The sequence below is a fragment of the Microtus pennsylvanicus genome, chromosome 6, assembly GCF_037038515.1.
Source record: "Microtus pennsylvanicus isolate mMicPen1 chromosome 6, mMicPen1.hap1, whole genome shotgun sequence".
In the NCBI taxonomy this organism is placed as follows: Eukaryota; Metazoa; Chordata; class Mammalia; order Rodentia; family Cricetidae; genus Microtus; species Microtus pennsylvanicus.
Genome location: NC_134584.1, coordinates 15,112,155 through 15,132,740, shown reverse-complemented (window position 1 = coordinate 15,132,740; position 20,586 = coordinate 15,112,155). Strand labels below are relative to the sequence as shown.

General features: G+C 42.3%; 1 protein-coding gene across 1 annotated transcript in view; it reads left to right on the top strand.

Moving 5' to 3' along the window:
• The first annotated feature begins 15,096 nt into the window (after positions 1-15,096).
• Positions 15,097-20,586, top strand: part of Marchf11 (membrane associated ring-CH-type finger 11) — a 91,313-nt gene continuing 85,823 nt past the window's right edge. The window contains exons 1-2 of the mRNA XM_075977800.1: positions 15,097-15,838; positions 16,944-17,099. Coding sequence (XP_075833915.1) covers positions 15,317-15,838; positions 16,944-17,099 — 678 coding nt within the window. The 5' untranslated portion in view covers positions 15,097-15,316. The remainder of the gene's footprint in view (positions 15,839-16,943; positions 17,100-20,586) is intronic.

Genomic DNA, 20,586 nt, shown 5'->3' with positions numbered 1-20,586 from the left:
AAATTGATGTATCAAACAAAACATAAAGATGAGCTTTTATGACCTCAGTGTAGTCTCCAGTGCCTTTTAGAGCAATCACAGAAGCAATTGGAATTTCCCGGAGAGAAGCAAGCTGATTAAGTTGGGTCTCTGCCAAAGCAGAGAAATTAAGGGCCTGATGTCCCAGAGATAAGGAAGAAGACAGACAATGAAGAATTTCCTCTTCCTCCTTGTCCCCACTGAGGCCATCCTGAAGTGAAGCTTATATTCTCTCAGGGAGGCCTCAAGCATTGAGTGTGTGACTTGGCTGTGTCCCCTGTAGTAGCACATCCTCAGAAGACCGCCTCTCTGTCCTTTGCCTTGTTTCCACTCCTTAGAATAATAATACTGAAATAACTCATAAGACCTCTGCCTGAGGCACTGTTTTGTATGAACCAAATCCAAAATAAATGACCAGAAATAAAAACATTTTTAAGAATGAGCAATAGCTAATTAGGAAGCCTAATGGCAAAAAACACACCCTAAGTTTATTGTGTTGTATTTCATCACTGCTTAAAACACTTTCCAATTTCCTCTGTTCTCTCTTCTTCTGAACTATGGGTTAATATATGTGCAGTGCTTCCAAGGTATATGGTTAATACCATGTATCTGTACTAGCTTTATTACTGGAAGGCATAAAGATAATCACATTCACATAAACATATTGGACCACACATAAAAGGTTTCTGTTACAAGATATAAAATGTTGCAATATACATGATAAAATAATTATATCTAGAATAATTGTACCTAGAATATTCTATACATGTTTTATGCACAATAATATGCATACATATATGCATATTTTAAATGAGGGAACAGAGACATGGTACTTTACACAGATTGTAGGGTAAATGGAATCTTATTTTGAATCTTGCTAATCTTAATAGATACAGAAGTTTCAAATCAGTTTAGCGAATGAAAAACACAACTATTACTTTCCCTTCTCAAACCCCGTTATAATAAAATAGGGACACCTGTGTGAATCCATAGGCATTAGAAAGCTGGTGGCCCCTGCCAGTTGTATAACAAAACCTGTGGTTTTGGAGTGTAAGAGGAAAGTGGTCTAATAAACTGTTAGAAATGCTTTCATAGCTGAAAAGAACCTCGTAATAGTGCAAATTAACCCCCAAATTTAGCTTCTCCCCAAGAAATTTCACACTGAGCAGTACTGGAGAAAGCAGGTCTGGGATGTGCCAGACACTGAAAAGGCTAATGCTGGCAGAGAACTACTTCAGCCCCTCCTGCACTTGGGAGAAGAGCCGGCTCTGGTCCTGGCTTCCAGCAGGATCAAGCTGAGTTGGGGGCTCTTGGGATGGTTACGAATATCTCAGATGCCAATGCCAGGCTTGGCCACTGCCCAGTCCCTGTTCATTCCACACTTCTACCTGCTTGGCTCTGCTTTATCTACTATGGAGACAGCGATGCCAAAGCCAGGCATTTGGACACCATCTCACATGCTGAACACAAAATTAAGACTCCCCAAACTGGGGTAGAAGGATCACCAAGGGAAGGAAATGTCAATGCACTGCAGTGCTGCAGGCAACGGGTATAATGCCTTAGTTGAAAGAGATGTAACAACAATGACAACAAAGTTGCAGGGGTAGAGAGAAGTGCAGGTGGATCTGGGGAACTTAAGGGGAGAGTTGGGGTAATCATGGAATACAAAGTATGAAATTCTCAAGTAATTAATACAAATATTAAAAATGTTTATTGAAATTTAAAAAAACCAAACAGTTGTCCTCTGCACGGCATTGGCTATTGTTTCTCCTTTCTCTGTTTACTTTTTTTAGTTATTGATTTGCATTGCACTTTGCTTGTCAATTCATTTCCAGCGTCACCTCTGAGGAGCACAAACTTCATTCCCCGAACTATCATTAAAATGTTTGTTTCCGTTTAGTACATGATTTTCGGCACAAATTGAATAAGCATGCCTTTTACATTCTAGGAGATTTAAAATCTAATTCACTGAGGGCTATAATTTTCAAAGTCTAATTTTCAGCTTCCACAGCAAAAACCCAAACTGTCCTTTGAAGTCAGTGGGAAACCTTTGCACGGAGCACTGGAGAAAATGAGAGATGAGCGAAAGGACGTGACTTCATTCATCTGAGATGCCTTTCCTCTCCCATTGCACCATGCTGAATTACACTGCTTTCAATACACTTGTTTATTCTCTCTCTCTCCCTCTCTCTCTCTCTCTCTCTCCCTCCCTCCCTCCTTCCCTCCCTCCCTGTCTCTCTGTCTCTCCCTCTACACACACACACGCACACACACACACACACACACACACACACACACATGCATGCATACATATTTTGCTGCGGGGGATGCACACATGCCATAGTGCATCTGTGGAAGGCCAAAGACAACTTTCACCGTGTGTGCCATAGGTATTGGACAGGTTAGGTGGCACGTGGCTTTACATGCTGAGCCATATTGTTGGTCCACATGCATTGTATTTATTCCGTTTTAAATTAACTTCTACTTTAAGCATAAGTCTCTGTGTTGTGCGTAGCCTACCCAGTTAGTTTCAGACACTGCCCTTTGTCCTAAACCTTCTATTTCCTTCAAGTCAAGAAATAAAAATCCAGCCGGGCGGTGGTGGCGCACGCCTTTAATCCCAGCACTCGGGAGGCAGAGGCAGGCGGATCTCTGGGAGTTCGAGGACAGCCTGGTCTACAAGAGCTAGTTCCGGGACAGGCACCAAAGCTACAGAGAAACCCTGTCTCGAAAAACCAAAACAAAAACCAAAACCAAAACCAAAACAAAAACAAAAAAAAAAAAGAAATAAAAATCCAACAACAGCCTCCAGTGTTTAAATTCTTACTGTCGCTTTGTGTAAACTTCTGAAACTTTTAGCTTATCCTTCTTTGTGTAGATGCTTTGGTTTTCAGTGGCGTGTTTTGCATAAATGTGCAGAGTGCATTCTATCATATATAGATATTCAATGTGTATGGGAATGTCATGTGCAAATGTGTTCGTGCTGATGTCATCCTTTCTGCTTCCCATTGCATTTACTAAGCAGGGTCTCTTCTGAGGCTGAAGCTTGACAATTCCCATTTATCCAGCTAGCCATCTTGCTCTGGGGATCCCTTCCCAAGCAATGGAATTACTGGAAGTTGCCATGCCTGTCTAGTTTTTATATGGGTCCAGGGGGAGTCTAATGATGGCCCTGACACTGGTACAACAAGCATTTAATACACTGAACCATCTTCCCTGCCACTTAGTGGCATTTAAAGTTGTTTGTTTCTGCTATATTAATATCTTTTAAAGAAATTCACTATTATTTAGGACAGTGTCTTTCTACACTGATAATGTTGATATCTTTGCTATGATGATATATGTATGTGGGGGGCAGTGTTTGTCATACAATGCTCATTGACAACTTTGGTGTCTACACATCCTGATATCTGAAGAACTACCCTACTAAATATAGTAACAACAAAAATTTAAAAATGCTCACAAACAACTGCTAAATATCCCTAGCTGGTAGGAGTTGGGTAGATGTTGGCTCTTATTAAGAACCACAGGATAAGAATGAGTTTAGGCCTTTGTTATCATTTGTAAACTCATTGCTTTTCAGATAGGGAACTAGGCAGACATTTTACTGTAGGCTGTCTTTTTCTGATAGAACACAGATAGAAATGTCATACTTACTCAATGACCCTCCACTCCTGTTATTTTCTTTCTGTCAGCAGAATCAAAAAGTAATTTTGAAGAAGTGTGGTTATGTTACTTCATGCCATCAATCTCAGAAGGTCAGGCCTAGCCTTCTTGCCCCACCCCATCCTTTCTTCACCCATTATTTTTTAAGGGCAGAAACATGAACACCAATTTGAGCTCTGCTAAAGATTCCTTCCCCCACTCTCTTTCAGTCTGGTCCTTCTTAAATACAATTTTCTTAGGTCCCATCACATCCTCTTATGCTATGTTTGTCAGGGAATGTTTGTTAAGGCTTTTTCATCTCCTTGAAACTCTCAGGATCTTGTGCTGTTGAAAGTAGGGGGTGAGATTCCTTCTTCTCTGTGAAGGCCTATACAGTAAATACTTTCATCTTTATAGCTGTTGAATGTTCTTTGTTGACTGAGGTTTCTGTCCTGCCTGATCCTTCAGCCATTTAGACCCAATGAAACACACAGAGGTCTACATTAATTATAAACTGGTTGACCTAATAGCTAAGGCTTCTTATAAATTAATTCTTTCTTACATCTTAAATTAGCCCATTATTCTTGTCTATGTCAACCATGTGGCATGTACCTTTTTTCAGCGAGGCACTCTCATCTTGCTTCCTCTGTGTCTGGGTGATGACTGCAGACTATCTTTCCTCATCCCAGAATCCTTCTGTTCTTGTCACCCCACCTCTACTTCCTGTGATGGAGCAGAGACTTTGGTCAACAGTTCTTCTTTGTTAGCACTTGGGGATTTGATATTTTAGGAATTCTTGTTCAAAGTCTTCAGTACACCACTGGCACCGCCCTGGCGTTCTGCTATTAACTTATAGTATTCTGTTCCCAAGCCTTGGAGCTTCTCTTCCCTCCTCAGTGAGCATAAGACAATCTGTGTAGGTATCAATAGATACTAATGGGGGTGAGGTCACCCTAATCTACAACATGACATCTTGGCATTAGATCAAAGAGTGGAAGCAGAAAGGCCTGATTGGCCCCTCTTCCTCCCAGTCTTTTGTCTTCTTTTTCTTGATACAAATTGTAAAAGAATACTATTACCTCCTTGTAACTCAGGTCACATGACTTTTGTGATACCAGTACCATCCGTTTGCCTTGAGGGAGGAAATTTCTGTCTCTTAAGACTCAGGAACACAGAGAACAATATGTACAGCCCTTGATTAACCCCTCCAATTTAGTAATGTCAGGTTACCCTTTTGCCAGATAGTTATTTTGTCCTGCCTCTTTACTCTTCCATCAGAGGCAAAGATTGAAGAGAATATAATTTTCTGTGGTTATTGTCTTTATTCAGAAAGTCTCTTGTGTCCTGCACAATTTGTACTGCACAAATCTGTGTCTTTTTTCTTTCTTATTTATTTTGTTTCACAGAAATCTCAGTCACTAAACCTTGAGTAAATAAGGACAAAAATGAACCTTCCTCCCACAAAACTCCAGATAACATATCTGTCTTTGTAAAATCCATTCTTAATAAATACAACTCATATAGGGGCAAAAATGATGCTGCATTATGTAGTTGAAGTGTGCTGAGAAGTGGTGGTAGCTAGTGTTTTCTACCCTTGGTAATGTATACTGGCCTTAAAGCTTCTTGCCCATTCTTGATCAGTTGCCCCACTTTTATTTAACATCTTAGTTCAGTCATTCAAATGTTTAGTGTCTGGCGATGATTCAAATTCTTCCTGTCCTCAACCCCAATGTGAAGAGAGTTTGCTTGGGACATATGGGGATGATCTTAATTCTTGTATCTTTCACATTTCCCCCATGGCTCATCTTTTTCTATAGCCAGAAGCTATTCTGGGTAAAAGTAGGGTGATGAGAGAAGTAGGTATGTGTGGTAGCCCTTTCTTGTCAGATCCGTTAGTCCTGGGCTGGGACTGATGTGCAATTTGAGCTCTCTTACTCCAGCCTCTCATGGATACTAACTCGATCTGGCATTTTCTAATTTTTTAGAGGTTCTCAGCTTTTCAATGGCTCCCTTGAACTGCCTAATTCATTGAAATTATTCATTATGACTCAGGGATTTCTTAGTCTGTGACTATTGAGAAGTTCATTGCATCTCTTACTGCTGAACCTTACTGGCTTTGTCATGGAGCTGGAAAGCAGACCACATTTTCTCATGTGTGACAGTTTGATGAAGTTACATACTGAGACACTCCTTGACACACAACCCAGAAATGTATGTAGATTTAAGACAACGGCCTGTCCATAGCTCCAAACATTGGAGCAGCTGGCGTTATTTTGGCTCACTCCCTATCCAGAGCAGGAGTGGATCCAAAGCTCACCATCCTCTGTACATTGAATATGAGTCAAACACCCACTAGTCTTTTTGTGTCTTCTGAGTGTAGAGCCCATCCAAAAATTTCACTTGAAAGGCTAGGGTGAGAAGAAATCAGCTTCTTCCCAAGCACTAGTAGAGCAGACTGGCATTCTTGATTCTCTCTACAAATATTTATTGAGCATCTACCGTGTCTAGATACTCACTGTTCCCAGAGCTGAGGATGCACACAACCCTGATTTAAATCCCTACCTCATGATGGATGGACTTCTACTAACAGTTATGTATACATAAACCTACTTTTTCATCTTATATTACTTCTGGTGTGGGAGAAATTTCCTGAGTTCTGGTATGTAATATAGATGACATCCTTTTTAAATTCTGGATATTACTAATATAGTAAATCAGCTTTCTATATGTCTCAGAATATGGGTTATTATATATGTACATGGAAACTATGGCATGATCAAACCATGATCATTGAAAAATGCATGAAACACGAAAAGATGCTTAAAAATAAGGCTCATGGAAGGCAAATACAAGGGAGTCTTATAAGGCTCAAAGAACCTAGATCCTGAGGGTGCTTCAAGACAAGTCCCTTTTACAGAAAGCTGGGACAGCCAGGCGGTGGTGGCGCACGCCTTTAATCCCAGCACTCGGGAGGCAGAAGCAGGCGGATCTCTGTGAGTTTGAGGCCAGCCTGGTCTACAAGAGCTAGTGCCAGGACAGGCTCCAAAGCTACAGAGAAACCCTGTCTCGAAAAACTAAAAAAAAAAAAAGCTGGGACAAAACTATATTAGATAAAACTATATAGTTTTCTATTATAGAAATAAAAGTAGTTTCCAAGCTTTAAACAAATTATAGTGGTAAAGAGCAGAATTTTCCACTTTGGCTCCTCCTCTCTGGAAATACCCTCATGGACACATCCAGTATTTGCTTTTCTTAATATCATTTGCTTCCTAATTGAACCATACAATCAAGTTTAACCATCACAAATGCCTTTAGAAGATTATGCTACCCTAGGAAGTTGTGTTGCCATTCAAACTGGTAAAGCTTGGATGCTCTCAGCCATAATCCTGCAACTATGAGGTGCGCAGCTCTCTTGCGTTGGTCTACTATGGACTTATTAGTATAAGAAGCACATAAAGTTTGGTGCTGGAATAGGCTGAGAACAGATTTGCCAGAATGGAAGCATAAGCTTCTGTCACCAGCGTACTGAGTGGGCAGCTCCCTTTCTCTGGGACCCCCTCTTTTCCTCACTATAATGAAGATAATGGCACCTGGATGCTGGCCCTGAAACAAGGATTAAGTAAATTAGCACATATGAAGCACTTGGAACAGTGCCTGACCTAGTAAATGAGCAATTAATTTCAGTTATCATCAATAAGTGCAAAAGAATTGCTCATGTAGTTGAAAGCTCATTCATTTCTAAGATGAATTTTTGAAAATGTTGCAATCACTTCATTCTATGTGTTCCCTTTGTAAAGCTTTTCCTGAAAACCCATTATGGGTTAGACATTTGCACCAGGCACCAGGGAAAAACTATCAAAGTTGCATGAATATAAATGACCTGCCCTCAAATGATGTGTGATCTGTTGGTGGAGAAGGAGGGGGAACTTGAAGTGGAAAGTAGTGATAATGTGTGTTTGTCAAGACAGTGGCAGGCATAATGTGAACCTGTTGTAGGAAGTCCTTCTGTAAATGTATTGCTTTTATTTGTTAATGAATAAAGAAGCCACTTTGGCCTGTGATAGGGCAGAATAGAGCAAGGCAGGAAAACTAAGCTCAATGCTGGGAGAAAGTAGGCGGAGTCAGTGAGAAGCCATGTGTTGGAAGGAGGCTGCTTATTGGTTCCCGGTTGCTCAGTCTCAAAAAGAACCGCACAGAAACTATATTATTTAAATCACTGCTTGGCTCTTTAGCTCTAGCTTCTTATTGGCTAACACTTATATCTTAATTTAACCCATTTCTTGTAATCTGTGTATCACCACATGGCTGTGGCTTATGGCTAAAGTTTTAGTGTCTATCTCCTGTGGCAGCTCCATGGCTTCTCCCTGACTCTGCTTCCTTTCTCTCACCATTCAGTTTAGTTTTGCCCCTTCTAGGTCTGTTCCCCTAAAGCTCTGCTATAGGCCCAAAGCAGTTCCTTTATTAACCACTGCTATTCACAGAATACAGAGGGGAATTCCACACTACCTCCCTCTTTCTTTTTAAATAAAAAGGAAGGCTTATCTTTAACATAGTAAAATTACATATAACAACACAGGTACTAAGCAATAATTGCAGTTACAATATCTGTATCTATCTTTTATCATAACTAAGGAAAACTATAACTATAGATTCTTCAACTCCATGAAAGACTACAGAAAGATATATTACCTAAGTAAACAGGAAGTGCACTATAAGCAACTTCCAAAAACTCTAGAATTGACAGAGACATCTCACTGCCTGGGCAGTCACCCAAAGTTCTTTTGTACCATCGGGGCATCCGTCTTCAGCCTACAGGCCCATAGTATCTAGCATACTTTTCCATGAAACAGGAAATTTTAAAGACAGTTCTACCTATATTGGCAGTTTGTCAGTCACTTTCTTCTGTGCCCTGCAGAATGTCTGGCAGACTCTTTCATGAAGCAGGAACCTGAAGGAGCATCTCAACTTTAGGCAAGTTCACCAGTCATTTTTCTGCTGGTCCAATTCATGAAAAAGTCCAGGCAAGAGCAGTTTTTTGGCCAAATGGCTAACAGACTCCACGAGAAGCCTCTTCAGTGCCCAACAAATGTGGTGTGGGCAATGCAGTCATTTTTTAATGTTAAGGTCCTGATGATTGAATGAAGGAATGGTGCCTGCTAAGTAATTGTGCTCTCCAGAGTAATATGCAAAAGCTATATACTTTCTTGGATACTCACACTCTTCATTATAGATGCCAGTGAGTGTGGAAGCTATGAGGCCATATTTCCAGGAGCTAACTCAAGCATGCACAAAGCTTTTTTCTCAGAAATGAACTCCTGCCGCTGAAATATTTTTTAAGAGATTGGCTTTAATTTTTTGAGTGGATTAACATTAGCAGTTATTTTGAAATGCTGGGGGTATTGCTTACATTTCCAAATGTGTTGTTAGCAGTCTTCTGTGGGCAGGGAAATTGGGAGAGCATATTTAGTAGGGTTCTATTTAAGGTTAAAACAAGAAGATCATATCATGTCACCTGAAGAAGTGAAAATATTAACATATAAATCTGTGAGAATATTCAGGGCATGGGCTGAGGTGATCTGTCAGAGGGCCGCTTGTTCATTCCCCGATTCTCAGCTCTGGGTTGTAGTTGACTCCTTGGTAGGTAAATGCTGGAACTTGCAGGGGTGGTTTGGAGCAGGAAGTCCTTGTTCTTCTCCCTTGTCACACTTTTTCCTGCTTTCATCACAGCTGCTCCAGGCCTTATGTTTTAGCCTTCATACTAAACTTACTATACATGACCAGCAGCTTCTCTAGTCCCTTGATTTGTTTCAGCTGAATTATTTCTAACATATTCTTGTCCGTCAGGTAAACCCAGCTCGAATAATGGATTCAGAGAAGCTTTATTGCAATGAGTGCCCTTTTCCATAGAGAATTATTCACATCTCTGGACTTTTGTAACACTTTCAATCCTACAGCTCTTAGTCTATGCAATGAGTTTAATCCTATGTTCCCATCTTCTCAGTTTTTCTACAAAGGGCACCGTGCAGCAGATTTTACTCACTAATTGATGATTGAACATTTTCTTTTACAATCAATCTGGAGTATTTAATAGTTTTACATTTTAAATTTTATTTTATTTGTGTGTGTGTGTGTGTGTGTAGGTTAGAGGACAATTTGTATTGATCCCCTTACTCTCTTTTGATCTGGGTATCATATTCTGGTCACTGGGCCTGGCAAAAGACACCTTTACCCTCTGAGATATCTTGTTGACCCCTAAAATGTTTATAAATGATTAATTTATGCTTTTTTACTCAAGCCTTTATACATTTATCACGTAGGCACCCATTATATAACTAAAGTTTTTATAATGCTTGCGTTTGTACCACAATAACAAGTATATCTGGATGCACAGTTCCATGCTATAGCCTTAGCTGAGGAGGGGCCTAGCTGTGTGGGTGTGGGAATACAGGAGGATAGCAGAAGCCAGTTAATAGAATAGTTGCTACAAGCTACAGATTACATCCAAGAAGTAGGCATAAAGAGGATTTTTATTAGCCAAGCAGTCATTCCTCTGGAAAGAAGACTTCCCTCCCTTTGAGGAATTGGTATTGACTCTCAGTGATTCTGCATTTTTATTGGTGGGATCTTCATTGGGTAGTCCTCAGGGTGTGATGTACTGTGGGGACATCACAACCCTCCTTTGGGATGTGCCAGGTCTGGGAAATGGCGCAGTGGGAGGCCGCTGGGGTTAGTGGTCTGGTGTAAACCTGGAACTGGTTCCCTTCTTTGTTGAAGAGAGCTTCTATGGTAGGCACTGCGGCAGACAGATGGACATCCCTGTGAAAGCCTGCAAACTCGTGTTGCTTCCTGTTTCAGATTTCCACTCTTCTCAACAAGGTCTGATGTCCTGGTAGTGCGGTCAGCAATTAGGAGAAAAGTGGGAATGAGTAAGGAAACTTGGCAATTCCCCTGTATGCGCTGTAGCTCTTGAATGGTTCCTAGGGACCCTGAGTCTTTATCAAGCTAGTTATGAAGTGGTTGTCTGCATTACCAAGTCTTGTAGCTGACTCCTCTGCCCTCTACCCAAGCATGGCAGGAACATACGTCTTTTTAAGTTGTTACTTGTTTAAAAGTGTATTAATAGATTAAAAATAAGATATTTTGAATTAAAATTTATGTTAATTTAATGTTTAATTCATGCTTACTGGGCATCATAGTAATTATAGCCCTTAAGAAAAAGGTTGTATATGCATAGACAGACTCAATTCAAATGGGCTAAAATGTAGAACAATGGGAAAGGCACAAATAGAAACATATTTAGTGCCACAACACAAGGAATAGCATTTGATACATAGCATAAAATAACATTTAATGTATGAGTTTGGTAGCAAACAAGATAATTTCAGCTGGGCAGAATCAAAGATGGCTTTATTAGAGCTTGGCTGACCTGTCAAGTGACATCGATTTCACAGTTTTCCAGATGGCAGGTTGGTTTTGGATGCCCTGTGCATGCAGACGTCCACAGCGTTTTAATTAGGTACTTTGGGTATTTACATCTCTGAGGGGAAGAACTCTTTTGTGTTTCCAAGGTTCAAGGCAGAGGAAAGCACAAGGATTCCTTACATTTTATTGCAATATGATCTTTTACAAATCATGCACCCTCTTTAAGAGACCAGTTTCTTGTGTTCAAGTCTCAGAACCCTTGGGGAGGGGGCTGAAGAGGGGTGGTTTTGGTTACAATCAGGAAGTTTTGACGATGTTTATTTGTTTGCAGAGTTTGGGTATCCTAGAGCTTTTCGAGGTGAGACCAGAGACTTGGAGGATTGTGGTCGGAGTTATTAAGTTGGTGAGGACCAGTGAGAATAACAAAGGAAGAGAGGACCTGGCTGTCATAGATTTGGAAGCCTTTAGAAGCATGGAAACATTGTCAGAAATAGAAAACTGTGGGAGATGTGGTAACTAAGACTAGAGTGATGGAAAGAAAGAGTGTTCTCAAACTATGGGCGAACCGATATCTGCTAAAAAGCAATCAGGAACCACGCTGACGGTACAGGTGCACCAGGATGGCAGTCTGAACTGGGGCTGTGGGCACAGCAGTGAAAAGAAGTAGTAGAATTTGGTATATATTTTGAAAGTACCTTTGAAGGACTTTTTAATTTCATACACTAATATGAAAATAAAATGCAAGAATGACATCAAATTTTCTGGATTGAATGGCAGAATGAGTGAGCAAACTAACTTCTGGTTAATAATGAAGAGGAGAAATGGTTTGGGGTCTCCTCTATTTTTGGAGAGGACCTGCTTCCTGAGATGTGTGGCTTTGGATGATAAAGCCAGTATGTGACACTAGGGTTAAGTGAAGAGGAGGGAAGCTGTAAATTATGAACCTCTCTTTATATGGAACCATGCCGCCCTGAGGCTACGGACACGGCTTAGTTTCTGGTGCCTTACAAAGCTAAACTCTTTACAGGTGAGTGCTGGGTGAGATGCTTGTAGAGCCCCACCCTCAAGTACAGCAGAAGGCTAGGGAGATGATTTCTCTGGGATGAAGTACAGGCTGGATTCTTAGTTTCTTTTCCTGGGTATGTGGAGACAACTGAAAATACTATGTATTATGTTCTGTCTCCTTGGAAGCATCAACATATCCTAAAAGTGTCAAAGGAACAGCCTTGTAATGTCTCTAGAGCTACATTTAAAAGAGTTAAAAGAGCAATTTTAAAAAGCTTTCCCAGCTATCTTTATTTGTTTGAAGGACATACCAAGGCCATCATGCCTAGTTCAGATTCAGAATAAATCACTCCCACCTTCCATGGCCGGCATTAACTGCTGTCTAACCATCTTCTCTTGAAGTGATTTTTCTGTTGGAATTCTTGAAGGAATTTTCTGTTATTGTTATTTTTTTCCCCAGCATCGAATTCCAGGGTGTGCACACTAGGAAAGCTGCAGAAGAAACTCTTAGGGGCACACAGGAATGCCACAAAAAAAAAAGCACCTGACACTTGCCTGGCCTTTTCTCCTTTCCTCCACCATTCTTAGATTTGGCTAGTGGTATGTGAAGGGTTTATACTTTATAGATAAACAGCCCGTTGTTGAAGGATGTATGCAGGGAGCATTATAATGGATTTGTTTAATCTGCTATGTTATGTTTAGCCTTATCCTTATTTCTATAAGCTAAGAATGGTTTCATATACTTTTCAACATTCACTTGATAAAACTTGATTTTTTAAAAAACTAGGTTGATGCACATCAGCTTCTGGTGACCATGGAAGCTGTGGTGTCCTTCCTCAGCCATTCTTTTTGTGTCTCTTTCCTCTCTTCCATTTGGGTGTTGGCTGTTCCTCTCTCCATGTCTCTCATTACTCCATACTTTCACAGCAGAGGTCAGAATTTACAGTTTCTACTGCCCCTTGAAGACTCTGTAGGTAAAGCAAAGACCCTGAACAAGCTTTTTGGGGATGGAGGAGGGAAATTTACCTGTGATTTCAATGAAGATGGGAAACAATGCTTCCTTCAGATTTTACGTGGTTAGCCATCATATTAAGGAAACGGACTTTTCTGTTATTCAGTTATTGGATCTTTTTTTCACAGAAATCAGCAACCAAAAGGATGCACCTAGGTGCTGTTTTACTGTGTCCCTATCCACACAAGCTCTGCTTCATTTTGTCCTTTAAAAACATATTTTGTCATATCTCATAGAGATTTATCAGCAATACATTGCATCACTTGGCATTGTATATAAATTTTGTGTCCCTTTAAGAATTTATGATCTAGGCTTCTGATTATATTAATTCTTATGAAAACTCTAAGAGTGGGATAATATATAGATGTGTGCAGTGCAATTTTGACAGGTGAAGACCCAAACAACACTGATCTACAATCACATTTCCTCAGCATGGTAAGTTCCTGGGGCCTGCAAGGATTATTTTAAAACCATGTTTGCTGCTGGCCACTCTGCTACCAAAAATAAACCGGTCTGAGGGAATTAAGGGTGAGAGGACATTCCTGGAAGCTGTTTCATCCGAGGCCATTTGTGACAAAGCATTCTTGATTTTTTTTTTCTGTTTTTGCAACCTCATCCACATCACACTGATATATGTCAAAAGACCCTGGTCTTTTCTCTCTTTCTCTTTTGTAAAAAGCAAATGTACTTCCTACTGCCAAATGTGTAACTGAAAAACTTACTTAAGCTGGTGTTTTGTCTCAACCATTTCGAAATCTGTTAACTGGAGTTAGAGACACCCAACAAACCACATACTACAGAACTATTTTTAAGAGAATGAAGAGAGGATTGGAAGTGAATTCAGCCCCCCCCCCCCCACACACACACATGCTCTGGTGCCAGAGCCCCTGCCCAGAAAGCTGAAGTTAGTCTCAAAATTCCTTTTACAGGCTGGTGACCTTGAGCTATGTGGTGGTTTGCCTGTCTGACCCTGGCTCTTCAGCTATGAAGTTAGCCAAAGTGAATGTCTCCGGGGCCAGTTGCTTGTGTCAAAGTCATTAAAGTGCCACATCCATGAAAAGTCACAATTGATTTGCATAAACAGACACCTTTCGGGGTTAAGAATTCAGACTGCCAGATTTGAAACACACTCTGCCAGAGTACAGGAGCACAGATTTCTGTTCAGTACCTTACCGGAAGGCGGGAAAAGGGGTTGGGGGGAAACGTTCACAAAGGAACCAGGCCTGAGGAGTTAGAGAAACTGGACTCACACAGAGTCAGAGGTTCGAGGTTGTAGCCCCTTCTCCTGGGAAGGAGGCAGCATCATTACTTAAGGTATGAAGGAGACCCAATGGGGCATTTCTACAGGATGTGACCCTCCAACCTCTGAGACATCTGGAAAATTTACAAACCCAGGGTGCATACTGCAGGGGACATGGGCACTGAAGGATTCAAGGGGAGAAGTGAAACAGTGGGATGATAAAGGTTCCAGAGGCTTCTGCTTGGCATGCAGAGTCCTCTGAAGGGGAAAGGATTGCGATCCCCCAAATAACAGTGGATCAGCCCCCCAGGAGGGTTACCTGCCTCTCCCTCACCCCCACTCCCACGCGCATCTCCGCTTGACTCATCGCGCCCCCACCCGGCCGGTGTCACGGAAATCCCCCCCCCCCAGACCCACCCAGCAACGGTTTTGGATCAGCAGCTTCCGACCCCTCCCCCTTTTACTAGCTCACGGGAGCCTCAGTGCCTCGCGCTTCTAAGAGGGGCAATCCGCCCCGGAATCGACTTGAAACATTAGGGGCGGGGTTGGTAGAAGCAGTCCGGGGATCCCCAGTTCCAGCCGGGTCCTCTCTGAACCCCACACTTCCTTCTCACGCACGACTCGCACCCTCCTCCCCAGTCCCGCGCCTGTTCCCTCCCAGCCTCCCCGCGCATCTCCGCGCTCCCTCCCTCCCTCCCCCCCCCCCCCTTCGCGCGCCTGCTACGCGCAGCCGAACTCTACGCCGCCTCCATCAGAGCCGAGCCGGCGGCTCAGCCGAACAGCCGCTTCTGCCGCCGCCGCCGCGCTGGTCCTCCTTGTCCCCTCCCGGTTCCTCCCTCCCAGTCCCGGTGCCCTGGTCCCCTTTCCTGCTCTCCTTCCTCCTCCCTCTCCGGCCTCCCCTAGCTCTCGCTCTCTGGCTGCAGTCCTTGTCCGGCCCGCCACAGGGCGGGCAGGAGGGCGGAGGCGGCTCCACCATGAGCGACGAGGGCAGCAATCGGTGTAGCCGGGTGGACCATCGGGAAGCCCAGCCGTCCCTGCCTCCGCCGCCTCCGCCCCCGCCACCGGGAGAGCCGGCCCTGGTCCCCACCTCCCCACACTACCGGCCGCCTCTGCCCGCTCCTCCAGAGCGCACCGCGGGGTCGGGCGAGCCGCCGCTAGAGGTGGCCCCGCGGCGCAAGGGTGCGGATGAGCGGCTGCCGCCGTCTCTGTTGCCCCGCGAGCAGGAGGTGTCAGCGGCCGGCGACTCTTGCGAAGGTCGGAGGCGCCTTCCTGAGGTGGCGGTCCCCGAGAAAACGGCAGAGAAAGGCGGCCCCGGGGAGCCCGAGGCCGGCGCGTGTGGGGAGGGCGAGCGGCGCGGCAAGGGAGACCAGCCCGAAACACGCTCCGTGTGCAGCAGCCGCAGCAGCAGCAGCGGCGGCGGTGGAGACCAACGCTCGGGGCATCATCACCAGCACCATCAGCCCATTTGCAAGATCTGCTTCCAAGGCGCTGAGCAGGTAAGGCCAGAGGGACCCCAGGTCTGCCGGCTGTCAGCCTTTTCAGCACCACGGACAGCGCACGCCTCTTAGCAGCTTCTTCTACTCCAGTCCTCCACCAGATAGTGTCCTGGTGGCCAGTAGAGAAGTACATTTAACCTATACTTTTTCCCTGTACTTGATTTTGCAGTCGGTTACGCTTCAGGTGCTATAATGGTAACATCATTAAGCGTTTCCTGTGAATTACTCAAAGTATTTTAGTTTGCAAGTAGAATCAAATCTATAGGATGCAAAAGCAAAGTCTGTTTTTTTTTTATTAATGTATCCAGAGGGCATAGTCTTAGACTACAAACGAGGGGAGGGGGGAATAATTCATGCTACAATACCAAATTATTAATTATTGCAAAAAATTACTGCAAGTTATTAATGCTAAAGCTGCTACAGTTCTGCAGAAAGAAGCACTTTAAAAGAAAAGCCAGTTGATGTACTTGATGCATTGCTAGAAACACATTTCGAAAATTATAAACACCATGAGAAGAGGAACATGCAAACTTTCATGAAAATCATCAAACAGGGGAAAAGATAATGTATTGCCCTTCCAAAGTGTGTGAAAACACCAGGTTTGATGTCTTTAAAAGTAAGGAAGTTGCATAAGAATATGCAGGTTTTCAGAAATATAATGTCCCGAGTCAATATTTATGATGCTGCATTTAGAAAAAAAAAAGCATGATGCTACTGTGAGCTGCTTTCTGCTATGCATTTCTTCTCCAGCGATGATTAAGAATAACTGCAGAGGAAATGCATCTGACCATCCACTTAAAAGTTATTAAAGAGATTTAATAGTAGAGCTTTCTCCCAAGTGTATTGGGGGCTATGTCTTGCAGACATTTTGTATGTCAGTGGAACACTTATGTCATGACTCTAAGCACTATCTCGGAAATAGGTTTTTTTTAAGACTTTAGTATCATTCCCATCAGACATATAAAAATTTAATTTGGTTTTCTGGGATAGAGCTTGATGCTTGTATCCATCTGGGCAAACCGTTTAGAAGGGAAAGAAAGAGAGCTTAGGGTTTTTAAGTGGAGGCAGGAACAGGAATATTCACAGTGAGCTGTTTTCTTTCCAGGGTGAGTTGCTAAACCCCTGCCGATGCGACGGGTCTGTGCGGTACACACACCAGCTGTGTCTTCTGAAGTGGATCAGCGAGAGGGGCTCCTGGACCTGTGAGCTGTGCTGCTATAGGTACCACGTCACAGCCATTAAGATGAAGCAACCTTGCCAGGTAGACACGGTGCTTGCTTTTCCAGGCGTGCTCTTGTTAACACGGGTGCACTTGACTTTTATTTTTGTTTAAGCAATCCCCTTAATGCTACTTAGGAATATTTAATGCAAACTGAAGTAAGCCCAAGATTTAGAATTTGTTGGACGCGCTTAGAGAAAGCCATGACATTCTGTCTGAGAAATGCAGAGGACATTTTAACCAAATGATTTTCTTCATAATTTGTTATTTACTAATCAAGTTATAGCTAGTTCCATTTCTTAAAGAGTATGGTGGTAAAATGTCACAGAATCTACTTGAGTTTGTTTTAGTAATTAGAGATGTTATACAGCTTATTAAGCAGACATTTTTACATTTATTTAAACTATGCCGAGCTCAGTTTATGGAACACAGATGCAAATAAAGTAGCTACTTACTAGGGCAGAAACTTACAGGTGAACCTGTCAGCTCAACTCTTGTATTCTTCATACTTAAGCTTCTGTTTCGTATGAGTTAATTTTTTCCATATTAATTCTTAGTGGCTTCAGTTACATAGCGGATTCAGACATGTTCCCTGCAGCTAGCTCTATAATGCTGCTGAAATTGTACATAGTTTCAAACTTTTGTTTAAAATCATACAGTGACACAGTATCATAGACATACAAATGCCACCAATAGGCTTCTTTCTCCCGCTCCCTTATTTTTCTTGGTGGAAATGACTCAAGTTCTTTGACTAGGTTGATGAAGTCTAAAATGCAGAATATTAAGAATGATATCCTAGAACATAGTGGGGAAAGGTGTAGCAGAGATCTGGCAGGGAAATTCATCAGCGAGGGATTCAACAGTCATGAAAGAGGCAGTGGGTGAGTGGAGAAGGGAATATGATGGAACCAAGCGTCCCTTGTTTGTATCTAAACTATCAAATCCATTTTACATTGAGCTAAATAATATGTATGGTACTGTAACATTTCTGAAGGAACCCAGAATGTGAATTGTTATTACACCACTAATTTAAATTTCTTAGTATTTAGTTGGTACTTTATTTATTATGCAGTGACTTTGCATCTCTGAGAGTTGCATTTAAGGCATGATTAGCAATCACAAAATGAAAAGGGGGATTTCTCCACTTCAGGCTTACAAGTTACTTGAAAAAGAGGAGCTACTTTAATGAGAGGTATGGCCACGCTCTTCCATAACTGTGCATGAGTTAATGAACCTACTTATGCTGCCCTGAAAAACAGTTGGAGCTGTGCCCAAAGGCCATGGCGTGTTTGACATCATTGTGTCTGTGATGAGTAGAATCCACGAGAGGTATGACATAGGAGTCTTATCTTCAGTAGTGAGCCCAGTGAGACGATGTGTGGAGCTTCAGTGGAACACTGTATGTCAAAAACTTTGAGAGATACTATATATTTATTTCTTTGAGCATTAATTTTGCAGTACATAGAAATAGGCTCTTTATGACCACTGAACAGAGTTAAAAGTCTAGGGCATATAATGCTATTATAGTCATTATAATCTGAGAGGGAAAGGAATTCAAGCCTTATGCTTCACTAAAAATATAGTATTCTAAAAATAATAGTATTCTGCCGGCGGTGGTGCGCATGTCTTCAGTCAGAAGGCAGAGGCAGGCAGATCTCTGTGAGTTTGAGGCCAGCCTGGTCTATAAGAGCTCATTCTAGGACAGGCCCTAAAACTACAGTGAAACCCTGTCTCAAAAGACCAAAAAAAAGTATTTATTTTAACAAAAGCCATTTCCCACTTTCCCTTCAAAAAATCAAAATCCCCCAAGTTAACCAACATTACTAATGTATTTAAGATTAGTTTTGTTGTGATACATATACATATATGTTTGTATATACATATACACGTATATACACTTATAGATATGATTTGTGTCATTACCTGATTATTCCACTGAGATGGAAAGTAGTGGTTAGAAAGAGTTCACATGAATGATATGCTAGCATGTTGTTGCATGAAAGAACTTTACATGACTATACTCCATACATAAAAAGCTTGGCGCTCATTTTTTAAGGTGCTAAGGATTGAACTCTGACCCTCACACATATGATGCAAATATTCTAAAACACTGAGCTGTACTCCAAATCTAAGCTTGCTACCCTTACCTAACAGAAATTGGTCATAAGGCCTCAAAGAATGGACTTAAATGCCCAGATGAAGAGGTAGAGTTTTGTTCTCAGTTCTTTTTATTGTGGATGCCCCACAACTTGAGCCTTCACTCTGACTCCTAATGTGAAGACCCTGGGAGTTGTCAGGCATCACTCCCATGTTCCTGTGGCCTGATAGAAAGCCACCTCCTCCAGGGCAGAATCCAACAGGAAGCATTGCAAGGCTCTCCCTTGCCTGTCTATCTCTGTCTCCTAAGAGTAGGGTCGTCTCATGGCTCTGAGCAGGCAGCTCACAGGATGAGAACAGAGTAGAGAATAAACAATAATAGTGAGTGGGAACATTTACTGAGCCGTTAGTCTGTGCCAGCCACTCTTCTAAATGCCTTACACACACAGAGGCTATGATATTCAATCTTTGTAACATATTAGTAATTTGAGCAATGCTGTTATCTCTACATTATGCAATGTGAAATTGGAACACAGCCAGTCTCTCCTCAGGGTATATCAGGATTCTAACTCAATCTGGCTTCAGGGTCCATGGTCTTTACCATTGTGTTGGAAATTTCCTCTCAATCTTGTGCTAGAATGTCTTGATGTTTCACAGTCTTTTGAAGCAGGAGCTGGTTTTAACACAGTTCTCTAGGAAGGATTAGAAAATCTTTTGCTTTCTAAATTCTTAGTGATTTAAACAGTCGCTATAGCTTATTATGTCACAGGAGTCTGTGTATTGACTGAGGTCAGCTAGTGAGTGTTTTTGCACACCAAGAATTACCTAAAACTGTAATCCAAAGGTTTGGCCTTGTAAGAGCATCCTGGATAACTTTGCCATTTGACTTGTTCTTGGTGTTGATTGGGGTTCAGTCTGGAGATACTCACTGACACCCCAGTTCTCCTCCCCCATCTTGTGCTTCCAGCACTGTCGCATCTGGTTTTGAGGAGGAAGCACATGAGCATTACTAATCTATAAAGCTTGTCAACCTTGGAAATGACATGATTTCACATCTGCTGCATTCTCTGGTCTAAAGCAAATCTAGTCTGACTCTGATTCAAGAGAAGGGCAAATCGACTCCACTTCTTGGAGTCAGACATTTTTAAAAGAGAGACCATCTCCGCAGGAAAAAAGTGCAGTGTGAGTAGCCTTCCCACCCTGATTTCTCTATTTGATCTTCATCAGGTCCATGTGGACCAGCAGGCATTGTTCAAACTTCTTCATTGGGAGCTCTGAGCTTAAGGAGGCTATCAGTGCATGGAAGTTTGGTTCGCCCTTGGTGTTTTGACTTCATCAAGCCTTTTCCGGGAGTGTTTGTTACCATCATGTCATCATGTCCTGGGTGTTCACGGAGAGACAGGAACAGTGATTGCGAGGAAACAGGCATGTG